Here is a 19,336-nt window from a genome sequence, read left to right on the forward strand (position 1 = left end):
TTATAACTATGAAAATAAAGTAGAAATTGAATTGGAAGATAAATTTACATATTACTATGTAAATAAGCTAGAATTAATAAAATGACCTTAAAGCTATTATTGACCCAATATATTATCAGCGAGAATACTCACAACTATACCTATATTAAACATAAAAATAAATTATACTTAAAATGCATGATTAGTTTTGGTTATATTGAGAAAAAATAATCCGGTGTTTATATTGTGTAGTGGATCTGTGTTTACTGGAGTCACCTGATCCAAGATGGCAACGGGAAGTGTCATACTGCTGCTGTGCTCCCTTTTTTCGGGAATTCTAGCCAAAGATCGAGTCCCAGTGTTGATATGGAACAACAGCCCGTAAGTGCAAGCATTGGAGTGTTGGCTGGCGTGGATGTATTTGCCTATTATTCCATCGCTTTGCTTATTTTGTAGATTGTTGTTACTCATCAATACTGTTTCCCTAATAATTTTCCATCGCAGTCTTTCTATTGATTTGATTAAGTGGCGAAGGTCTGTGTTCATGTTGTGTTGTTGGGAGCGTGTTGGCTGTCTCATAGTGTGTTACTGTAAGGAATAACATTATTACTTCGGTGTCATACTACAACTTCATTGTACGTACAGTACAGCAAGTTTAATGCATATATACATGAATTGTTGCATTCATTTAATTTCTTTTCAGATCTTGTGACACTAATGCTTTCAGCTCCTCCTCACCTGTTGTGGCCTGTGTAACTATGTAACTCTCTCTCTCTCTCTCTCTCTCTCTCTCTCTCTCTCTCTCTCTCTCTCTCTCTCTCTCTCTCTCTCTCTCTCTCTCTCTCTCTCTCTCTCTCTCTCTCTCTTAGGAGAGTCAGCATCCCTTAGAATATTTGTGGTGTTACAGGGTGAGGGACAACTTCCCAGCTGTCCCAGCCCTGCAGACCATTGACTACGGTACATTCCAGTCCAAGTACTTGGCAGAGTTTGACCCCAAGAATATCATCCTTTTCATTCAAGATGCAGTAAGCTCATGAACAGTTTGTCACATTGCAATAATGATAAGAATCATAATAATAAAAAACACATGTCTTGAGTAGTAAGCACAGAACTGTTGTTAGCTGTCTTTGCTGCATTTACCATTGAGAAAAATGTCTTCCTTGGGCATAATTGAGATGCATCAAGCTAAGTGTTTGTGTCTTGTGTGGCAGCTGAGTATGGAGGACCTGTCCAGCCATCCGTCAGAGTTCCAGGCAATGAACAAGTGGATGACTGAGAGCCACTCCCTGTACCTGCCCAATGTGGAGGAGCCAGGCCACCTCACCCATGACTTGGCCTCCCACGGCTACAATGTAATGGTCTTGCCTCGCTGGGTGCTGAGACGGGTCTTGGATGTGACCTCTTTCTGTTCATCTTTGGCATTGTATTTAAACCTTTGTCACAAATGAGTTTTATATTATTTTGATGGTCTTCAGTATTCAAAGGCAATGATAATGACACTCAGATGGTTTTCATCTTCCTTGTGTCTCAGGTTGTGTCCCTGGAGCCTGGAGTGCCAGCAGCAGGCCTGGACCTGAAGCAGCAGGACAACAACCTTGTAGTTGTGAAGCTGCCCTCTACTCTCACCAACCCCAGCAGGAGTCGTGCCCTACAGAAAGCAGGTAATGCATGCTCTCTCTACCAGTGTGGAAGCATTGTATAAACAGTTTCCTTTTTCCACTCTTATTCATGTCTACATGTTCTGAAGTAGTCTGCCTCATTTGTGTGGTTATTGAGGTCGTACTGGCATAGGACAGTTGCCTAACCTGACTTGGTCTCTTCCTCACAGTTGAAGTAATGCAGAATGTCATCTCTAAGATTGGTGCAAAGAGGGAGTTTACTTTCATCTTCACAGGACTGAAGCCGTCTGTGGTAAGACTAAGAAAGGAGCCCTCTATTTACTAAATGTAGTTCATCTACGTTCTATATAGAACTGGTCCTCCCCTTAATATGTCTACAATGGGAGAAAGGATAAAGAGATAAAATTTTGTTGTGCACTTCACTGTTTGTAACTCGTTGTTCCACAATCCTAATGACTGAGGTCTTTCTCTCTACTCCACCAACACAACACTGCCACAGGACATCAGCAACAAGTATGACGGACGAGTACGTGTGCGTCGTGCTGCTGGTGGTTTGCCCCAAGAGCAAGGATTCCACAGCCAGAGCTGTGTCAAAATGTACTTCAAGCAGAACTTCACTCTCAATATCTATAATAACACAGGCGGGGGGTGAGTAGCCTTTGTGCTGAATGGTTTGATTCATCCTGGCAATGTGTATTTGTTTTCTGACTCTTCTATAGCTTGTATAAATTTTTGCCAAAGTTGATGCAAATAGATGTTAGATTAATTAGCTTGACTTAAAAGTTTATACACATGATTTGTATTTCAGCAAAACAAGCATTGTTTTTGATGATCACTCTTCAACTGATACTGGACACTGTGATGGACCAGAGATAAGTCCTATTAGGCAAGCCAGCCTTAATATGAAGTTTATTAATGGAGTGGACCCCTTCACCAGAATTATATTCACGTGAGTAAATCTCTTACTTATCCTCATCATCATCAGTCAATTGAGTGCTTTGGATGATGTGCTTAAGCATGGTCATGATTTTATTTTTATTCTCTGTGCACATCCAGCCTCTGGAACTCATCAATCACGTGCTGTTGAGGCACCAGCATTTGTGTGAGTTAGTATCACGAGTCTCCTGCGTGATGGTCTGGTGTCAAAAGATAAAGGGATGTGTTGCCTTTCCTGCACTGCATTGAGTTTGCAATTTACAGTAATGCCCCAATATCTAGTTCGTGTGCAGCATGCGCAGATGTTGCAGATGTCTGAATAATTCTCATCATCATACAGTACTATGTGTTATATTCATTCAGTAAAATTATCCTTCCAGATTCAACTTCAAATTTGAGAGAAGCTCATGGGAACTCACTAACGTTGATGTTCTTCTGGATAACTCCAAGACCAGCAACACTCTGGAGGTCAGTATGAAGGGTGGGAGTGCACATGTCACTCACTGGTCAGTGCTGTGGTATCAAGGAATGAATCATGGACTGGTGGTGTCTGAAGCCTGATCTAAGTTGTTATTGAATTTTTTATTTCCTTTTTGTCTTTGTTCTAAAATTGTGAATTTTCTTGGAAACATGCTTTAATTTGTAATCATAAACAATATTAATTGATCTTTTTGCAGCTGGTGACTCCTGATATCTCAGGAATTCCGGTGGGCATGTCCTACTCTTGTGCCCTGCCCATATATTTTGCGTCCAATGATTCCACTACGAGCAAGATGGATGTGATAATGGAAGGAGTCCAGGTATGGAGTTAATATTGTAATTTTTCTTGTGTTATCCAATCAGCACTCTAGGCTGTAGCAGTAAGTTTTTTTTATGGAGCAGCATGTGTGCTATTGTCTTGTAAGATGTGATGAAATATTACCCAGAAGGGATACATTACATTAATGAGTGGCAGGCATATAAACCTATGTTTTGTTGTTTTCTGTCCTTCAGATGGAAGCCTTCTTTGATTCTAACAACAACAGCACCTTTGGTCCAGCCTGGGATTGCGTGGGATTCTTCACCGTGCCAATTTGGGCTGGTCTGCTGACAACACTGCTTTTGCTCCTCATTCCTTGCATTGGCCTGTACATGCTGAGTGACATCAAGACCATGGACCGATTTGATGACCCCAAGGGACAGCCCATTATGGTTCCTAATACTGATTAAATATTATACTGAGACAGATATGAACTAAGGTAATGAGGTTATCAATAGAGTTAGCCAGTCATTAAACTCTGAAGTAAGAACAGTAAAAAAGATTACTATGTGAAGGATAAGGTGTCAGCAACCTCATTTATTTCTTACAATGAGCAGAGCTTTGCTATTCATTAAGTTACTGTGAAAAATTGTTAATGTTACAAGTATCCATATTTTTACTCTAAATGCATATTTAATGAGTATGTGGGCTCCTTATATAATAATTATGGCCTAAGCCTGCCTGATAAAGGTGAAAACAAAGTGTAATTCCCATTCAGAACCTAGTGCATTCAAAGGCAGCTTCCCTTCTGTGATGCACAAGGACTTCAGAGGTCATTCCACACTTACCTGAGTCAAGCTGGAATGAGTTTTAAAAACAAAACAGGTAGTGTTGTAAGTAGACGCAGCCAAGATTGCTGCTTCTTATTTGTAAATTAATGGACAAGTCTGATCAAGCCATTAATTCATTACTAGTCTTTACATAGTTTTCAGACTTGCTTTTGTAAGTACTTATGCTTGAATAATATGCTGTGGTTTGTTGCCATTTTGTGTGGTGATTGATAGTTATATATGTTATGATGAAACTGTAAACCTTGTTAGGTATTACATGTTTAACAATTGTTATGTAGTGAACAAATGTATATGGTCTCAGTTTTAATGGCACCCTCTTTGAAGGGTAGCAAAACACCTATGAGAGTAAATTTTTTGTTATGTACATGAGTAATATTGAGGAGCCAATACAGGAAATACATCAGTCCCTTTCTCTCTCTCTCTCTCTCTCTCTCTCTCTCTCTCTCTCTCTCTCTCATTCTTTTCTTTACAAGACTCAGTAAACTCTAGAGTGTTAGTGTAAAAATAAAATGGACAGAATCTGTACATAAGAAAACAATATAGGAAACAGTAGTACATAGATTTCAAACTATATTACTGCACAAATGACTGCAATGAAGTATAAAAGCAGATGTCAGATATTCATCATCATTACTCCAGCATTTAAGTTGTAAATTTTCATTGTATTACATTGTTTTACTAGATGTCAGTGTAGTAAACTGTGTGTGTATCAGAAATGCATATTTATTGGAATGTATTGTGGGGTAGTTCTTGTTAGTCATTATTTTCCCTTTGTAGCAAAAAACATTCCAAGCTTTCGTGTTGTGACCAAATTCTCAGTATTTACAGAGCCCTTCTATATATCTATCAATACGAGGTCCAGCTCTCCCTGAAAGGGGGGTGTTTGAGTCATCTTGTATATCTAAGAAATACCCAAATTGTGTATATATGTGTGTACAATCTGTAATCCTGAAATAAATCACTAAAGTCTTGAATCTTGCCAAGCATTGGGAAAATCATCTTTTGAATACACATTTCCTGACAGAGTATTGTTGTCTACAAGTAAAGATGTATGATTCTGTAGCTCAAGATATTTTAGTCTAATAATTTACTTGATCAAAATAAGAATAATAAGGAAGAATTTGGGTAATTCTTACTTTATGTATCATATGTACAGTGGTAAGGAATATATGGTGTCATGAAATTCCGATTGTTTAATATTTGTTCCAAAACAGTTGTTTCATAGTGATCACTACTAAGTCACTAGAGCTGGGCTTGCTATGCCTCCCGACACTCACAACCTCATCTGGCACAGGTAATTATGCACACAACCTTTACACACACACACACACACACATACATTGGAAGGGCTTGCTCTTATACAACTTTGATCCACTCATGCAATTTTTTTCCAAACTTACTTACATCATGAAGTAAGTTTTTAATAAACCATATATTGCGACTAAAACCATAGAGTGTGATGGAGATGAAGATTCTCTACCAATAACTCCACATGGAGGAAACATACAACTAAGTACTGCCTGAGATGCTGCATTACTAATAATAATGACAATAATAATAATAATAATGATAATAATAATAATAATAATAATAATAAAAACTATCACAAGGAAGTGAGTAATGTCATATGAAATTATGGACTGATGAGGTGTGTGTAAACTGACTGAAATAATGGTACCGTAAGTGAGAAATTTTCTCGGCAAAATAATGTTTCTGTTCATGACGGGAATTATAATCTATTATTGCTTAAAAATAGTACCTGACTAGAAAGATAATCAGTCATGTCTCTTCAAGGGACTATAACAATTAACATATAACACAAGTAAGTCCATTTGTACCACCAATTCCTATGCCAATAAATAAATAAAGCCACTGCCAAGAATGCCCTTACTTATTTGTGCTTTAGTTACCCAGTTAACAAATGTTTTTCAGTAACAATATATAGGAGTATAACAAGGCTATGATCATACCATTCTGAGTGGAATGTGCTGGTATGAGGGAACTTGGGATGAAGCAGAAGTACTTTCAGGTGTTGCCTTCATATACTTTGAAGGAAACAAGAGCTAAAACACATGATAAATAAAGCACTTCTGCTTCACCCTGTTACCTCCCACCATTGCATTCCTCTCACTCTTCATACTTCCAGAACACCATGTGGGTTATAACTGCTCAAGTTTTAGAATATGAAAGTCTATTCTTAAATATTACTGTAATTCAAAGCTTATAACTTGAGTCAAACAAAATCCAGGTAACATATAATTGTAACCTTTGAGCTGGACATTCATACAACAGATTCTCATATGATTCATTGAAACAAAAATAAACTTTTAAACTCGGACAAGATGACCACTGACGCCAAAAACAACTTTATCATCTATTACATTTACTTACTATGTACAAATCCATTGCCTGTGTCAGCTGACGACGAAGCTGTGATGCCAGGTACTTAGGAAAACCTTTTTACATAATGTTAATATATACAATTTCTCACTGCAAGGGCAGAGAATAATCACATGGCATGATATACTCTTACTCTGCTGCTTTGTGGCCCCATTACTGTAAAAGTATATCATGAAAATCAACCTGAAAACAAAGTAAATAAAAATATCAAATTATAAGAATATATAAACTTTTTATATACTGTCAATGACAAATAACTGAATTTACATATTTCCAAATACATGTATCAACATAGAATTTATTTTTTGAGAGATGTGCACTGCTCTGATATCAATATTGATTTAGAAATGTGAGTACTTACCATACTACTTTGAGAATCCCTTCAGGTCTTCCTTGACTTTCCACTGCATTAAGTGTAAGCAAGCAATAGCATCCTCTGCACTGTCATGACCTGAAACTAAAATGGACAATTATATAATAAAATATAATTCTAAATTGCATCATCTCTATGAGCAATAAAATAAGACTGACTAAATAATATTCTTCATTAGATAGGTCTTCCAGCAAAAAAGATGGGCCCTTTATATTTCAAATATCAAACAAAAGAAGCATACAAGTTTCCATTAACAAGTCAAACTGGACTAATCAAAATCAACCCCAAAAAAACTAACCATCATCTTGAATTATTCTCTTAAGGTATTCAGCAGCCAGGTTTTTGAGGGCACGTTTGTATGGGGCTCCCATCTTGTGAGGGAATACCACACTGGTGTCCACAACTGTGGTATGAATTATCTGTGGAATAAAGGCTTCTCAGCACAGCTCTGACACATCACTACTGACTGCACCTGCTGTGAGCTGGCTTTCAGGTCAGGAACACATAGGTTATGGGCTACTGACCCTAACAAATATCAAGGTGAAGGTTGCTGACATAGGGAGGAAGAAAAAGCAGCTAGTGGAAATCTTTGTCACCATATGCAATGTGTCAGCCACTGGCAGGGAAAGCACCACAACTACCACCTTAGCACTCCAGCACAATTATTGCTTCACAGACCACATTGTTTGGGCTTTTGGGAGCCTTTCATATTTAGCATTATTGGGTATTTCAATATCAAAAAGAGAAGTCATTTAGAACTACATCTGTTTGATTTGTTACTGGATCAAATATAATATGTAAAAAGAACTGGAAAAAAATAAACATGATCATGTAAAAGATGTTGTCAATCAATCAAAGCATGAGGTGACACCCCATGGAATTCCAGGACAGTGTATAAGTATTGGAGAGGGAGGCTGGAAGAAGCTAAGGAGCCTGTTCACACTCCTCTGATATTATCAATTACACAGAGAAATATATTCACTGAAAAGTAGACCAAATTTTCTTTGAATGTGATAAATAAAGTCAACATTAATATTGCATATTTCCATAGCTTCTTATTAGGAGTATTTTTTTTATTCATTTTGAAAAATGAAATCATAATAGCTCTTCTGAGAGATGTTGTATGTCACCACTTCTTACTCTAAAACCTCTTGTTTCCCAGAGGAATATGGGCGACCTGAAGAAAGTTAATCCTCACATCAAACTTCACTTGAAAACTAAGAGTCTCAGCTAAGAGACAATTTTGAAATCAACAGTACTCCTTGGTGGGAGTTTATTATCCTGTCCATATTCATGAAAAAAACAACACTGAGCTTCACACCACCCTACCTTGAGTGCATGGAGATCAGACTCCAGGCTGTGTCCAATAAGGATGGTCTTATCAGAGAATCGGGCCAACAAAGCTGCCTGGACATCTCTAATGGTGAGCTTCACATCTTCCATGTCATTTTCAGTTATCCCTGAAAACCTAAATAAATGTTTAGTAACTATCAGTGCTGTTCATATAATAGTCTTAGTAACTCTAAATGCTGTAACATTTACACTGCACAGGAAGATGTGGATGGTTTACTTTCAAGAGAGGTAAATTAGCATTATGGTGCAGGTGACTAACCCACCTTGTGTTGTAGTCCAGAATGGGGTTTTCTGGCTTCACTAGCTGTTCGTACACCACATCACCGCTGCTATTGATGACAGTGATCCTAGTGAGCTCGTTGCCTTCTGTGGTGTAACACATCTCACAGTCTAGTTGTGGGGGAGAAAAAAGTAACGAAAGATGAACATACTTGGTCTTCATCATTACCACTGCATCTGGGAACCATGTAATAGGAGTAACTGTCGTACATATATTGATCTCCAGCTTTAGTTTTATAATATTCATTCCTGTTCTCACAATATATCCAATACTACTGACTGTCCATCCTCACCCAGAGCATACACCTCCTTGTTGCTACTGGAACTGTCTTTGCTGATGGTCCTCACATACCCACGAAGGTTCTTGGGGTTGTAGTTCTCTGAGACATGTGTGGTGGCCTGACTACACCCACCTGACCCTTGCTCCCCACCACAGCAGGAGTAAGAGGTCTCAAAGGTGCCATATTTCCTTTTTTTGTATGCCCGCCCCCAGTGGTATACACAAGGGGCGCTGTTCTTCGGGAAGCCCCATTTGTCCACCGTATAAAGCACAGAGCAGCGATCACAGTAGCGTTCTAAGGCACTCGGGCTGATTTTTTTACGCGAGTCAATCTGCAAGAGGAAGAGAAAATTGATGTATGGACAGCAGAGAGAGAGAGAGAGAGAGAGAGAGAGAGAGAGAGAGAGAGAGAGAGAGAGAGAGAGAGAGAGAGAGAGAGAGAGAGAGAGAGAGAGAGAGAGAGAGAGAGAGAGAGTATATTCAAGTAAGCTTTATTTTTTCTAAAAAGTAATATGAATTGAAATGAATGACTCAATAAGATTAATGAATACCTTTTTTACAATTGCTTTTCCCTTTTCCTCAGGGTCAGGACAAGGGTATCCATTCTCCTCCAGCTGCTCCTCTGTTAAAATGTACTTGGTCAGGTTCTTGTAGAAGGCATTACCTGAAAACCACAAGTGTCATATTATATTCTACTCTCACAAATGACAATTCACTAGCTGGTGAGAGAAATACTTATGATGAATACAAAGTTATTCAGTGCTATATTACGAGTAAATAGCAAACAATGAGTGTGGAGTCCATTAAAATATGGCTCTTTGGTACAGAGCTTGACTTGCCTAAACATTTTAAGTTCATTACTAGCTCACAACATTTTTTAGATTTTTAGAAGGAGAGGTAGTGGTCTCTAACAACCTAAGCTGGCATCACCTGACCTTGTTGCTGTGCTGTAATTCAATTTCCAAAACACTGATGCATGTTGGGAAGCATCTATGAAAGAGCTAAGATTCCTCCTTACCTTTAATATCTTCCTGAGAGGCAGAGGATTTCTTTGGCTTCTCAATGCTCCATGAACCCCTGATGCCCCCTGATGAGAGAACAGAGGTGTGGGACAGCTGTACATGGTTGGGGTTGATGGGATGTGAACGACTGGAAGACGGCGATGACACAGGTGGTGATGGTTTGGTTGTCGAAGGGGAGGGCTCTTCAATGCACATCTTCTCAGCCACTGGGAAATGTTCCATGTTACAAGAGTGTGTGATGAATCTATCTGCATACTATAGCAACAAGGATTCATTTAAAGACTTTCAACAGATAATTTCTATACCATTCAAATTTTTAGACTTTTTTCATATAGTGCTCTTATGAGTGAAGAAATTAAGTAAAATGACAAATTCAATAATCATCTAAATGATCCTAATCTGGATACTGTAACACAGTGTGGCATCAAGAAAGTGTCAAGGAGAGAGTAATGAGCAAAAATGTGAATAATGAACATTAAAACATGAGAAAATAAGGGAAGCTGCAAGAAGAATAAGTGCTGCTCTTCTGTATCTCCAACCACAGGGTGATGGGAAGGGACAGACTAACACAAGCATGGACATCACAGCCTCACATGCACACTCACATTGTGGGTCTTTATCCAGCAGCTCCTGGGCCTCCTCACCAGCCTGCTGCTGTGTACGGAGCCTCTTAACGGCATTCACCACCAGGTTGAGGTACACCATGCGGGACGGGGCGCGCTTATAGCACACACGCTCCTCTGCTGCTGCCTGTGTTCAGGGGGGAGAGTTACCAGAGGAGAGGACATGCTTCCCACTCAATACAGTGATAATAATTTCAAGCCAGCCCTAAGGTTACTTTTAATGACAACTTACTTCATACACACGTAAAATCGAGTGTTTTATCTCCACTTGTTTGATTATTTTCATATATCTACTGTACTGATGTACCAGACATGCTTCCACAAAGGGTTAGCTGTGACAAGGTACCAACATACACAATTCACATATTTCACACAGACACTGACTTCATGCTGAACAAACATCATGCAATACAGGTTATTTCTGTTCAGTTTGTCATTACTCATTACTTATATAGTTTCCAAGCCAAAACACACAACATAAATTATGAGGCTGAATGAGGTCCAGAATAAGCCAGTCACACTTACTATATTGAAGGATTCCTTCTCTGAAGTAAACTTCTTACACTCTTCAATCAATGCATTCAAGTATCGCTGCCGAATATTCTGTGGAACAAGACTGCCAAGCTCGGGTTGGATAATTGGTTTTGCTAAAGCACCCTGGAAAACATAAACACAGGCATATGAGAATCCTGAACCAAAAATAAGATTTGGACCCAGTAATGAATTTTGTCTATATTGTTTCCATTTAATTCTTGTGTTAATGTTCCTAAAATATCAATGTTTATTGGATAAACTAAAGATATACCACAGTATGTGAAAATTCTGCAGCAAATCCCTATCCTTTCACACCTGCGTGGAATGAGATTTACAAGTATATAAGAAAAAATAAATAAAACAAAAAAAATACAATGACAAACGCAGCAAGAATGAGCTAATTTAATACAGCAGTTGTCCATGAAATATAAATAATTTTGCTATGAGAAGAAGGGCAACCACTCACTATCTTGGGAGTGTGAGCAATCCTCTTGCCACCCTTTGCCACAGTGTGGGCGGTGGTCTCAGGGATGACTCCCGAAGCTCTGGCTACTTTGGGTGAGATGCGACTGCTGATGCTGGAATGAGTCTGCTTCTTGATTTTCTCCTGTGCACTGAGCAGGGAGTTGACATTGGGCACATGGGCAATGCGCTTCTTGCTCTTCCCTGCAAGGTCAAGGGCATGTAAACATTGATGTAAGATTTGAGTGTCACAACCATTCCTCTATCCCTTACTCTTCATCTTACACTCTTGTGCACACACACACACACACACACACACACACACACATGCATGAACACACACCCTCTCCCTCTCTCTTCCTTTCCATCTAGAATTAACAACAGAAATACAAAATAAAGAAAAATTTACATATAAAATTTTCAATCTTAAATCACATCAGAAAAGAATCTAGCTGATAAAATTAGGTTCTGTTGAAAACTTCCTGAACACACACATCCAAAAACAAAATTTGTTTGTGAGTGTGCAAAAAAATTTGAATTTTTTTGCAGATTAGTTAAAAAAAGTAAAAAATTTCAATTTAAATTTTTTCATCTGATAATTGGACATGTTCCTTACTTAATACTCTGATGAAAACTTCCTGAACATTGATTCCTGACTGCTAGTATATCCTTTGCAGTGGGACAGATACAGGTGTGTCCTGGATGTACTTACCTGAGCCCTGAGATGAAGGGCTGTGGTAGGAAGAGGAAGAGGAGGAAGGTGCCAGTACACTGGTCTTACTGGATGAACTAGAGGTGACAGATGATGGGCCTCCCTGGAGGTGATGCAGCTGTTTCTCCTTCATTTTCAGCTGTTCCTTCAACCTCTGATATCTCTCCACCATCATCTGAGCAGTGTTAAAGCAGCATTATAGTGTATCCAAAAAGAATTAGGTGAAATTGTATCACATGAATGAATCAGATCTGGACATGAAATAGGCCACAACAACCATAAGTACTTACTATGAAAAGGGGATATCTAAGAGGGGCATGTGAAGCAACAAGACCGGAGGTTGAGAGGAATGAAAGTGTGTATTAGAGGTGTGGCATGTGTTTCTGAGCAGGTGGTGTAAATTGTGGAGTGGTGGAATGGATGAAAAGGAACACACTGAGGTGGTATGACCTTGCTGGGAGGACGAAGAGTGAAGAATTTGTAAAGAAATTGCACATGAACAAAGTTGAAGGTGCTAAAAGGAGGGAAGGTCACTTGGAGGAAGGAATGATAAGATAAAGGAGTGCATGCGTGAAAGTGGTGCTAATGAAGGACAAACACTTGAACAAGCAAGAAGGGAATGTTTGAATAGGGAGAGGTGGAAGTTCTACTGTGGCCATCCCCCTAGAGGGATGCTCCTGAAGGGTGGGAGGCATTAAAAAGATAACACAGAAATAACATAATATGAAGTCAAGAAGAATCATTGGTCAAGAGTCAAGAGACAATCAAGATCCTTCCTTTATATCCATTGACTTCACCTGATAAAAAAAAAAAAAAAAAAGTGTAATACTTTCAATACTACATCTGGGTCTCACCTGCATGGGACTGGTCTTCTGGTGGTGTGACCTGGAGGTCTTCTTGGCCATGAGGTTGCCTGTTGAGGAGCGAGCCACCCTCTGCTTGCTGGAAGACTTGGGCGGCTCTTTGTCCCCCACAGCTGCCTTCATCTGAGGGAAGTGATGAAGTACCTGCACCTCAATACACAAAGCTCATACAAGTTTTCTACATGAATATCCAAAAATTCTGGACTTTTTGTAAAGTGTTTTGAGGAATTCTAATCATTATACTAATTTCCTATGTGCTGCCTCACCTGTTTATGAGTAAACAAACTGCATGAAAAATAAATCTAAAAACTACTCTTCATTATTCTAATCATATGATAATGTCACATTTCATAGCAAATAAGTGGCTCACTCATGACTCAATTCTAATGACAGATTAGAGAAAAATTCAAGAAATGCCTGCCATCATAATTCATGAAAGCCAACAAAGTGAAGCAAAGTACGTAATGAGGCAGCCACCAGCAGAGCTCTGCATGAAAATGCACAATACTCATAAAGCTGTACAGGTGAGGGAATGCATCTTACCTTCTTTGGGAGTACCTGATTTTCAAGGTGGTTTTCTTCTGGCTGGAACTCATTGAACATCTTCATGCACTCCTCCAGGACCCAAGGGTTGTCAGTGTCCACGTCATCACCCTCCGTCTCCTCGCTGGGCTGCAAGGAGGACAGGAAGGAACGAAGCTATCAACAACCGAGTCATATATGATAACATGTTAAATGCAGACATGAAGATAAGATATGGAAAGACATGCTATATACACAGAGCAAATTTTCCTTCAGGTCAATTATGTTAATTGTCAATTAGTGCAGCTTAAATCAAGGAATTTCTGTCTTGAAATCAATCCTTCTTGGAGTCCGTGTGAAGGCTATGAATAGAATGTGATCTGCACCTCCTGGTTGGCTCCGTCCATGCCGCTGATCATCTGCTCCCAGTCATCCTGTGAGATCTCGTCCAGCATGGAGAGGTCTGGCAGCGGTGAGTCAACTGTCAATGATCAGATGAAGGCAAAGATATATAAAATAGCTTTACTGTCACATTGGATACATTATTCAATATGACACTCATTCTGACATAAAGTTCAACTGTAAGTAAAAACTTGATGGTCACTAATATCTAAAAAACAGGTAAAACAATAAATGGGAACTCTACCACTGTGGCAGCCAACAAGCAGTGCCACCTGTGAGAGTGACAAGTATACAGAGCACAGATGTACAATATCACACTCATTCATCATTATTATCACACTATCAGATATTCTACAGATGTTACAGTCCCTTACCTCCGCTGGATGGCTGATCATGATCTGAAACACCTCCTTGGGATTCCTCATCAGCAGAAACTCTCCTTTTCTTTGTTATCTCACTTCCCATGTTATTTTTAGCAGTCTCAGTAGTGGATTCTTTGCTGTCCTTGTGTCTGCTGCTACTGCTGCTCCTCCTGCTGGTGCTGCTGTCATGGTGCTTGTTGCTACTGCTGCTGTGTTTTCTGCTTGATGTGCTTGAGTGCCTGCTGCTCTCCTTTTCACTTTTACTACTGCTGGGATCACTTGACTTCCTATTCTTACTACTACTGCTGCCATCTGGGGTCTTGGAGGAGGAGGAGGGAGTAGTAGTGGTGGCAGTGGTAGTGGTAGTGGTAGTGGCAGTGGTGGTAGTGGCAATGGACGTACTGTGATGTTTGCTGGTGCTACTTCTACTGCTGGTGCTACTTGTTCTCTTATGGCTAGAGCTGCTGTGGTGACTACTGCTGCTGCTGCTGCTGCTACTCTTGCTCTTGGATGTGGAATGTGAAGTCTTGCTGTCACTTTTGGTGTGCTTGTGATGGGAGTCTGTGTGAGCTGTCTTGTCTGGTCTTGAGCTTTTACTGGTTTTGTCACTTGAACTTGACTTGTGTTCAGAGCTGACGGCATTCTCTCCACTACCTTTGTGGGACGCATCCTTGCTTTTGTTTTTGGTTCCTGATGCTTCCAGTGAATGATTTGTACTTGTCTTGGCCATGCTGTCAAACATGGATATCTCTGTCAGTGTCTTCGCTGGCTTGGAGGTCTCGGCTGATGCCAATACAAGGTCAAACATGGACATTTCTGATGGCTGAGAACTAATTGATTGCGATCTTTTAATCTTCTCAGTGCTTGACCTTCTTTCTTCTGTTTTCTTTCTCTGCATGGAGCCTTCATTGTCGCTGGCCTTGGAGTCGCAGCTCTGCCGTCTGTGAGGTGCCTTGTCAGATGTGCTCTCAGTGCTGTCCTTCCTCTCGTGACTCTTCTTCCTCCTGTTCTTGTCCTCACTGCTTGGTCTTCTCTGCTCGGGGAACTTTTCTGCCACTTTGCTTTGACTTGACTCACTCTGCCCCTTACAGCTACTTTCTTTTGACTTTGCATTTACACTAACCTGACCATTGCTTTTCTCAGACAATGGATCCTCTTTCTCAATCTTCACCTTTGATAAATCAGGAACTAAAGCATTCTTCTCTACTTTAATCTTTGATGGATCTACAGGCATAGGTATTGAGATTTCCTCATCATTATGGTTCTTGCTTTTCTTATCGTCACTCGTCTGTTGATCCACTTTACTACTGCTTCGCTCCCTTCTATCCTCTTTCCTACTTTTATTGCTTTCCTCATCCACTCTTTTATCTTTTGATTTGCTTGATTCTCTATGTCTGCTTCCACTGGAGTCATCTTCCCTGCTTCCCCTTCTCTTGTGTTTACTGCTGCTTCTGCTGGAACTTCTACTCCTGCTGTTTTCTTTGGATGAATCCCTATTGTCGCTATCGCTGTAGTTTCTGCTTTTGTGTCTGCTTCTGTTTCTTTTCTTTCTGTGCTTGCTGGAACTTCTGCTTTGACTCCCACTTCTACTTCTACTTCTGCTAGAGTCCCTGCTCTTGCCTGTGCTCCTGCTTCTGCTGTAACTCTTGCTTCTCTTCCTTTTTCTTCTTGCTTTGTGTTTGTTCCTCCTGTGCTTAAGTTTCTTGTAGTACTTGTGTTTCTTCCTGTGTCTTTTTGATTTCCTGGTGTGCTCAATGTCATCATTACTATCTTCATCTTCACTTTCACTGTCTTCTTTACTTTTATTTTCCTTATCTTCCTCCTCATTTTCCTCTTCTTCCTCAGTGTCATAATTCTCCTCCTCCTCTTCATCATCATTTTTCTTTTCTTCTCTCTCTTCCTCGGACTCCTGACTTTGATCACTCTGGCTTGACGTGCTGTCCCTTCGCCTCCTTGATCTCTTGCTCCTTTTGTGGTGACGCTTGCGACTCCTCTTGCGCTTCTTTCTTCTGTGGTGTGAATAGTCTGAACCCGAGGAGCTGGAATGACTTCTCTTTCTCTTCCTCTTCTTCCTGTGCCTTGATTGCTTGAATTCTGAGTCATTGCCACTTTCCTCACTGAGAGTGTTGCTTTCACTGTCCTCCGACTCCACACTCGCTGCTTCACTTTCATCGGTTTGTTTCTTTTCCTCTGACTCTTTGGGGGAAGCTTTCTTGGTGGCATCCCTTTCATCTGACACACTCTCCTCCTTTGTACTCTGTTTTTTGTCACTGTCCTGATTGTTAGTTGGTTCTGGTTGTTGCTTGGCAGGTTCTTCAGGTGTTACACTCTCCTTACTGTGTTCTAATGCTGGGTTTGATAAGCTCTCAATTTCCTTGTTTAAATCTACTTTGTATTTTTTCTTTGGCCTCGCATTCTCTGAATCTCTTTGGTTTGAAGTTTGATGTTCATTTTCCTTCAGCTTCCTTTTGTTTGAAGGATCACTGCCATCCATGAGCTGCAGTATCTCATCCAGCTGGTCAGTGGTCTTCTGTGTCTCAGACGATGGTATGTTATTTCTAACCAATGGTGTCCAGGTGCGAACATTAGGTCTGGAAAGTTTTGGAGCTCCTCTTGCTGATAACAGTTGTGGGAGGTGGGTGTGTCCTGATGCCTTGGTCACTTTCTCTGCATTCTCTGGCTGGGAACTTGGCTTTGGCTGTTCTGTAGTTTGTTTTGGAGTCATTTTCTTTTCAGTTGCTGGCTGGGTATTTGTTTTCACTGATTCTGCAAGAGGGGGAGCCTTATCCACACACTCCTCCGGCACACTAGGCTCTTCTTCTTGGCGTGCAGCCCTGGCACTGAAAGCCTCAAAGCCATCGCTTGAGGAGGTGAATATTGGTGATGGGGGAAGGAAGTAGGGACCATCTGTTATGATCTTGTTTACGCTCTCGGTCTGAGGGAGCTCGTACTTCTTGACCTCTTTGTCCGAGAGTTTTTTGGCATCTGTGATCATAATGCTGTTGTCCACTGTTGTTTTATGTGTATTACTTAAGCTATACTGGAGTTTACCTAGCTCTTTCACCTTCTTTTTCTTTACTTTTACTTTATTATTTTTGGAATGTTCAGCAAGGACCTCCTCCAACAAATCAAAGTCATCATTCTTTTCTTCTACTTCCTCACTTTCATCAGAGGAAAATTCACCCATCACATCACCTTCATCTCCACTTCCTTTGTCTCCTGTGGTGCGAGAGCAAGTTGGATTATACACAAGGTTGTGGACACCATCTACTGACTGTTTTCTTTTCTTTAGTTCTCTTATTGGTGTAGGGTTATAATTTGGTGTATCTGGAGGTCGATGATACAACTGTTTTTTAGTTTTATTAACCTCTGGTGACTCTTGAGTTACAGGATCAATACCAATCCTGATGGATGATGCATCGACTGTTGAGGCCAAAGTAGGGTTCTCTGCCAACACTTTTTTTAGAGCTTCACTCATCAACTGCTGAAGGATTTCAGACTTGGGAACTTCACCAGATGCTGTGACAGACTCCTGTTGCTGGCTGGTGTGTGGCTGGGACTGCTGCTCCTCTGGTTCGGAGGGAGTGGTAACAGCAGGAGCGAGGGAGGCACTGCTGCACTCACTCACCTCTGTAATGATGTGGGAAAAAATTAATAAATAAAAATATATAAATAAACAAGATGAATCAATAAATAGATTAATTAATAAATAAAAAGAATCACAAAACTATAAATAAAACTACATTAACTTCTCCACAAGCTCTGTACATGAATAAATTCTCTTAGGTCTCATCACAATGCCATAATTAAACACACCTGTAAGTCACTAGTTACTTCAATGACTGGTAGCAATAACAAATTTTGTGTGTGCGAATAGACAGGGAATAAAAGTGGAAAAAAACAGGAAAAAACAGTTGTACCAGGACAACACAGACCTTTGGACATGATCTGGTGCTCAATCTCTTCCAGTTTCTCCTCTTCCACTGCATCAGCTTCCTCCTGGACAGGTGTGGGCACGGCAGCTTGTGAGGACGATGCGGACGGGGAGGTATTCTTTTCTGTAGAAACTAAAGGGAGGAATTCATGCTTTCTGCTATTTATTAATGATACTAACATCTTACAAGTACAGCTGTAATAATCAGTTCAGTCATTGGAGAAGGCATGCTACCAGTCACTACTCTGGGAGGTGTGAGTACAAAGCAACACAACATCAAAGCCCCTCTATCTTACCTAACCTAGCCACCCCTGGAGCCCCATTAAGTACTTTAACCTAACCTAACCTAGCCACCCCCTGGAGCCCCATTAGGGGCATTAACCTAACCTAACCTGTACCCCTAATCTTAACCTATCCTAACCTAACCTTCCCCACCCCGATCCCCGTTATGGACACTAACCCAACCCACCACCCAGTTAAGGACTCTAACCTAACCTATCCTAACCTAACCATGTTAGAGTATGGCCTAATCTAACCTTACTTAACCTAACCTAACTGAACTTCAAAAATTGCTGTCAGCATTATAAACAGTTTATGATGAGTATATATGAGGTTCAAATTACTCAGAATGAGAAGTTTTATCTGATGGGAAGGGTAATAAAATCCATGTAGAGACTGGTGAGAGTAAAATAATGCCGCCTGACCTGTAACTGAGTAACATTCACACTGTATAAAAAGTCATTACATAGTACGGACAACATGAGCAGTAGGAGCAGTAAGGCTTGCGTGTGCCGGCCTGCCACTAGCCTGCTGCAGCATTGCCTGGCCTGCGGGAGGGCGAGGAGACTGACCTTTCATGTCGTGTCGGAAGTGGCAGTAGGGGCGATTACAAGCTCCCCTCAGCTGGCCCGGGCACACGATGCCTCGGAAGTAGCCGCTGCTTGGCAACATTGTGCCTCCCTCCTGCCACAGCCACTGGTTCACTGGGAGAGGAGAGCAACACACGCGATGAACTGCAATAACACGGTTTCCTCCCTCTCTTGCAATGTTTTGGTTAACCCTGCCTCGCGCATTCGAGTTTGTCATTATTT

General features: G+C 40.5%; 2 protein-coding genes across 3 annotated transcripts; one reads left to right on the forward strand and one right to left on the reverse strand.

Annotated features, from left to right (window-relative positions):
* Window positions 1–237: 237 nt before the first annotated feature.
* On the forward strand, window positions 238–5,308 carry LOC135093705 (V-type proton ATPase subunit S1-like). The gene is made up of 10 exons (XM_063993225.1): window positions 238–360; window positions 887–1,004; window positions 1,191–1,331; window positions 1,511–1,640; window positions 1,808–1,890; window positions 2,098–2,246; window positions 2,407–2,547; window positions 2,915–3,002; window positions 3,212–3,334; window positions 3,528–5,308. The coding sequence occupies exons 1-10, from the start codon at window positions 266–268 to the stop codon at window positions 3,741–3,743; spliced, it is 1,284 nt and encodes a 427-aa protein (XP_063849295.1). The 5' UTR covers window positions 238–265; the 3' UTR covers window positions 3,744–5,308.
* LOC135093702 (serine-rich adhesin for platelets-like) lies at window positions 4,465–19,334 on the reverse strand. 2 transcript variants are annotated; one of them, XM_063993219.1, is made up of 18 exons: window positions 19,097–19,334; window positions 18,247–18,378; window positions 14,324–17,941; window positions 13,934–14,028; window positions 13,569–13,697; window positions 13,017–13,148; window positions 12,163–12,337; window positions 11,455–11,654; window positions 10,980–11,111; window positions 10,437–10,581; window positions 9,828–10,037; window positions 9,361–9,473; window positions 8,823–9,141; window positions 8,514–8,640; window positions 8,227–8,365; window positions 7,196–7,316; window positions 6,886–6,981; window positions 4,465–6,707 (listed from the first exon to the last, which is right to left on the reverse strand). In XM_063993219.1, exons 1-17 carry the CDS (start codon window positions 19,329–19,331, stop codon window positions 6,890–6,892), a joined length of 6,114 nt encoding a protein of 2,037 aa, XP_063849289.1. In that variant the 5' UTR covers window positions 19,332–19,334; the 3' UTR covers window positions 4,465–6,707; window positions 6,886–6,889. The 2 variants fall into 2 exon arrangements, with proteins under 2 accessions (XP_063849289.1, XP_063849287.1); XM_063993217.1 differs by having other exon boundaries at window positions 13,017–13,169.
* Between the last annotated feature and the right edge of the window lie 2 nt (window positions 19,335–19,336).

This window comes from Scylla paramamosain, chromosome 43 (assembly GCF_035594125.1).
Source record: "Scylla paramamosain isolate STU-SP2022 chromosome 43, ASM3559412v1, whole genome shotgun sequence".
In the NCBI taxonomy this organism is placed as follows: domain Eukaryota; kingdom Metazoa; phylum Arthropoda; class Malacostraca; order Decapoda; family Portunidae; genus Scylla; species Scylla paramamosain.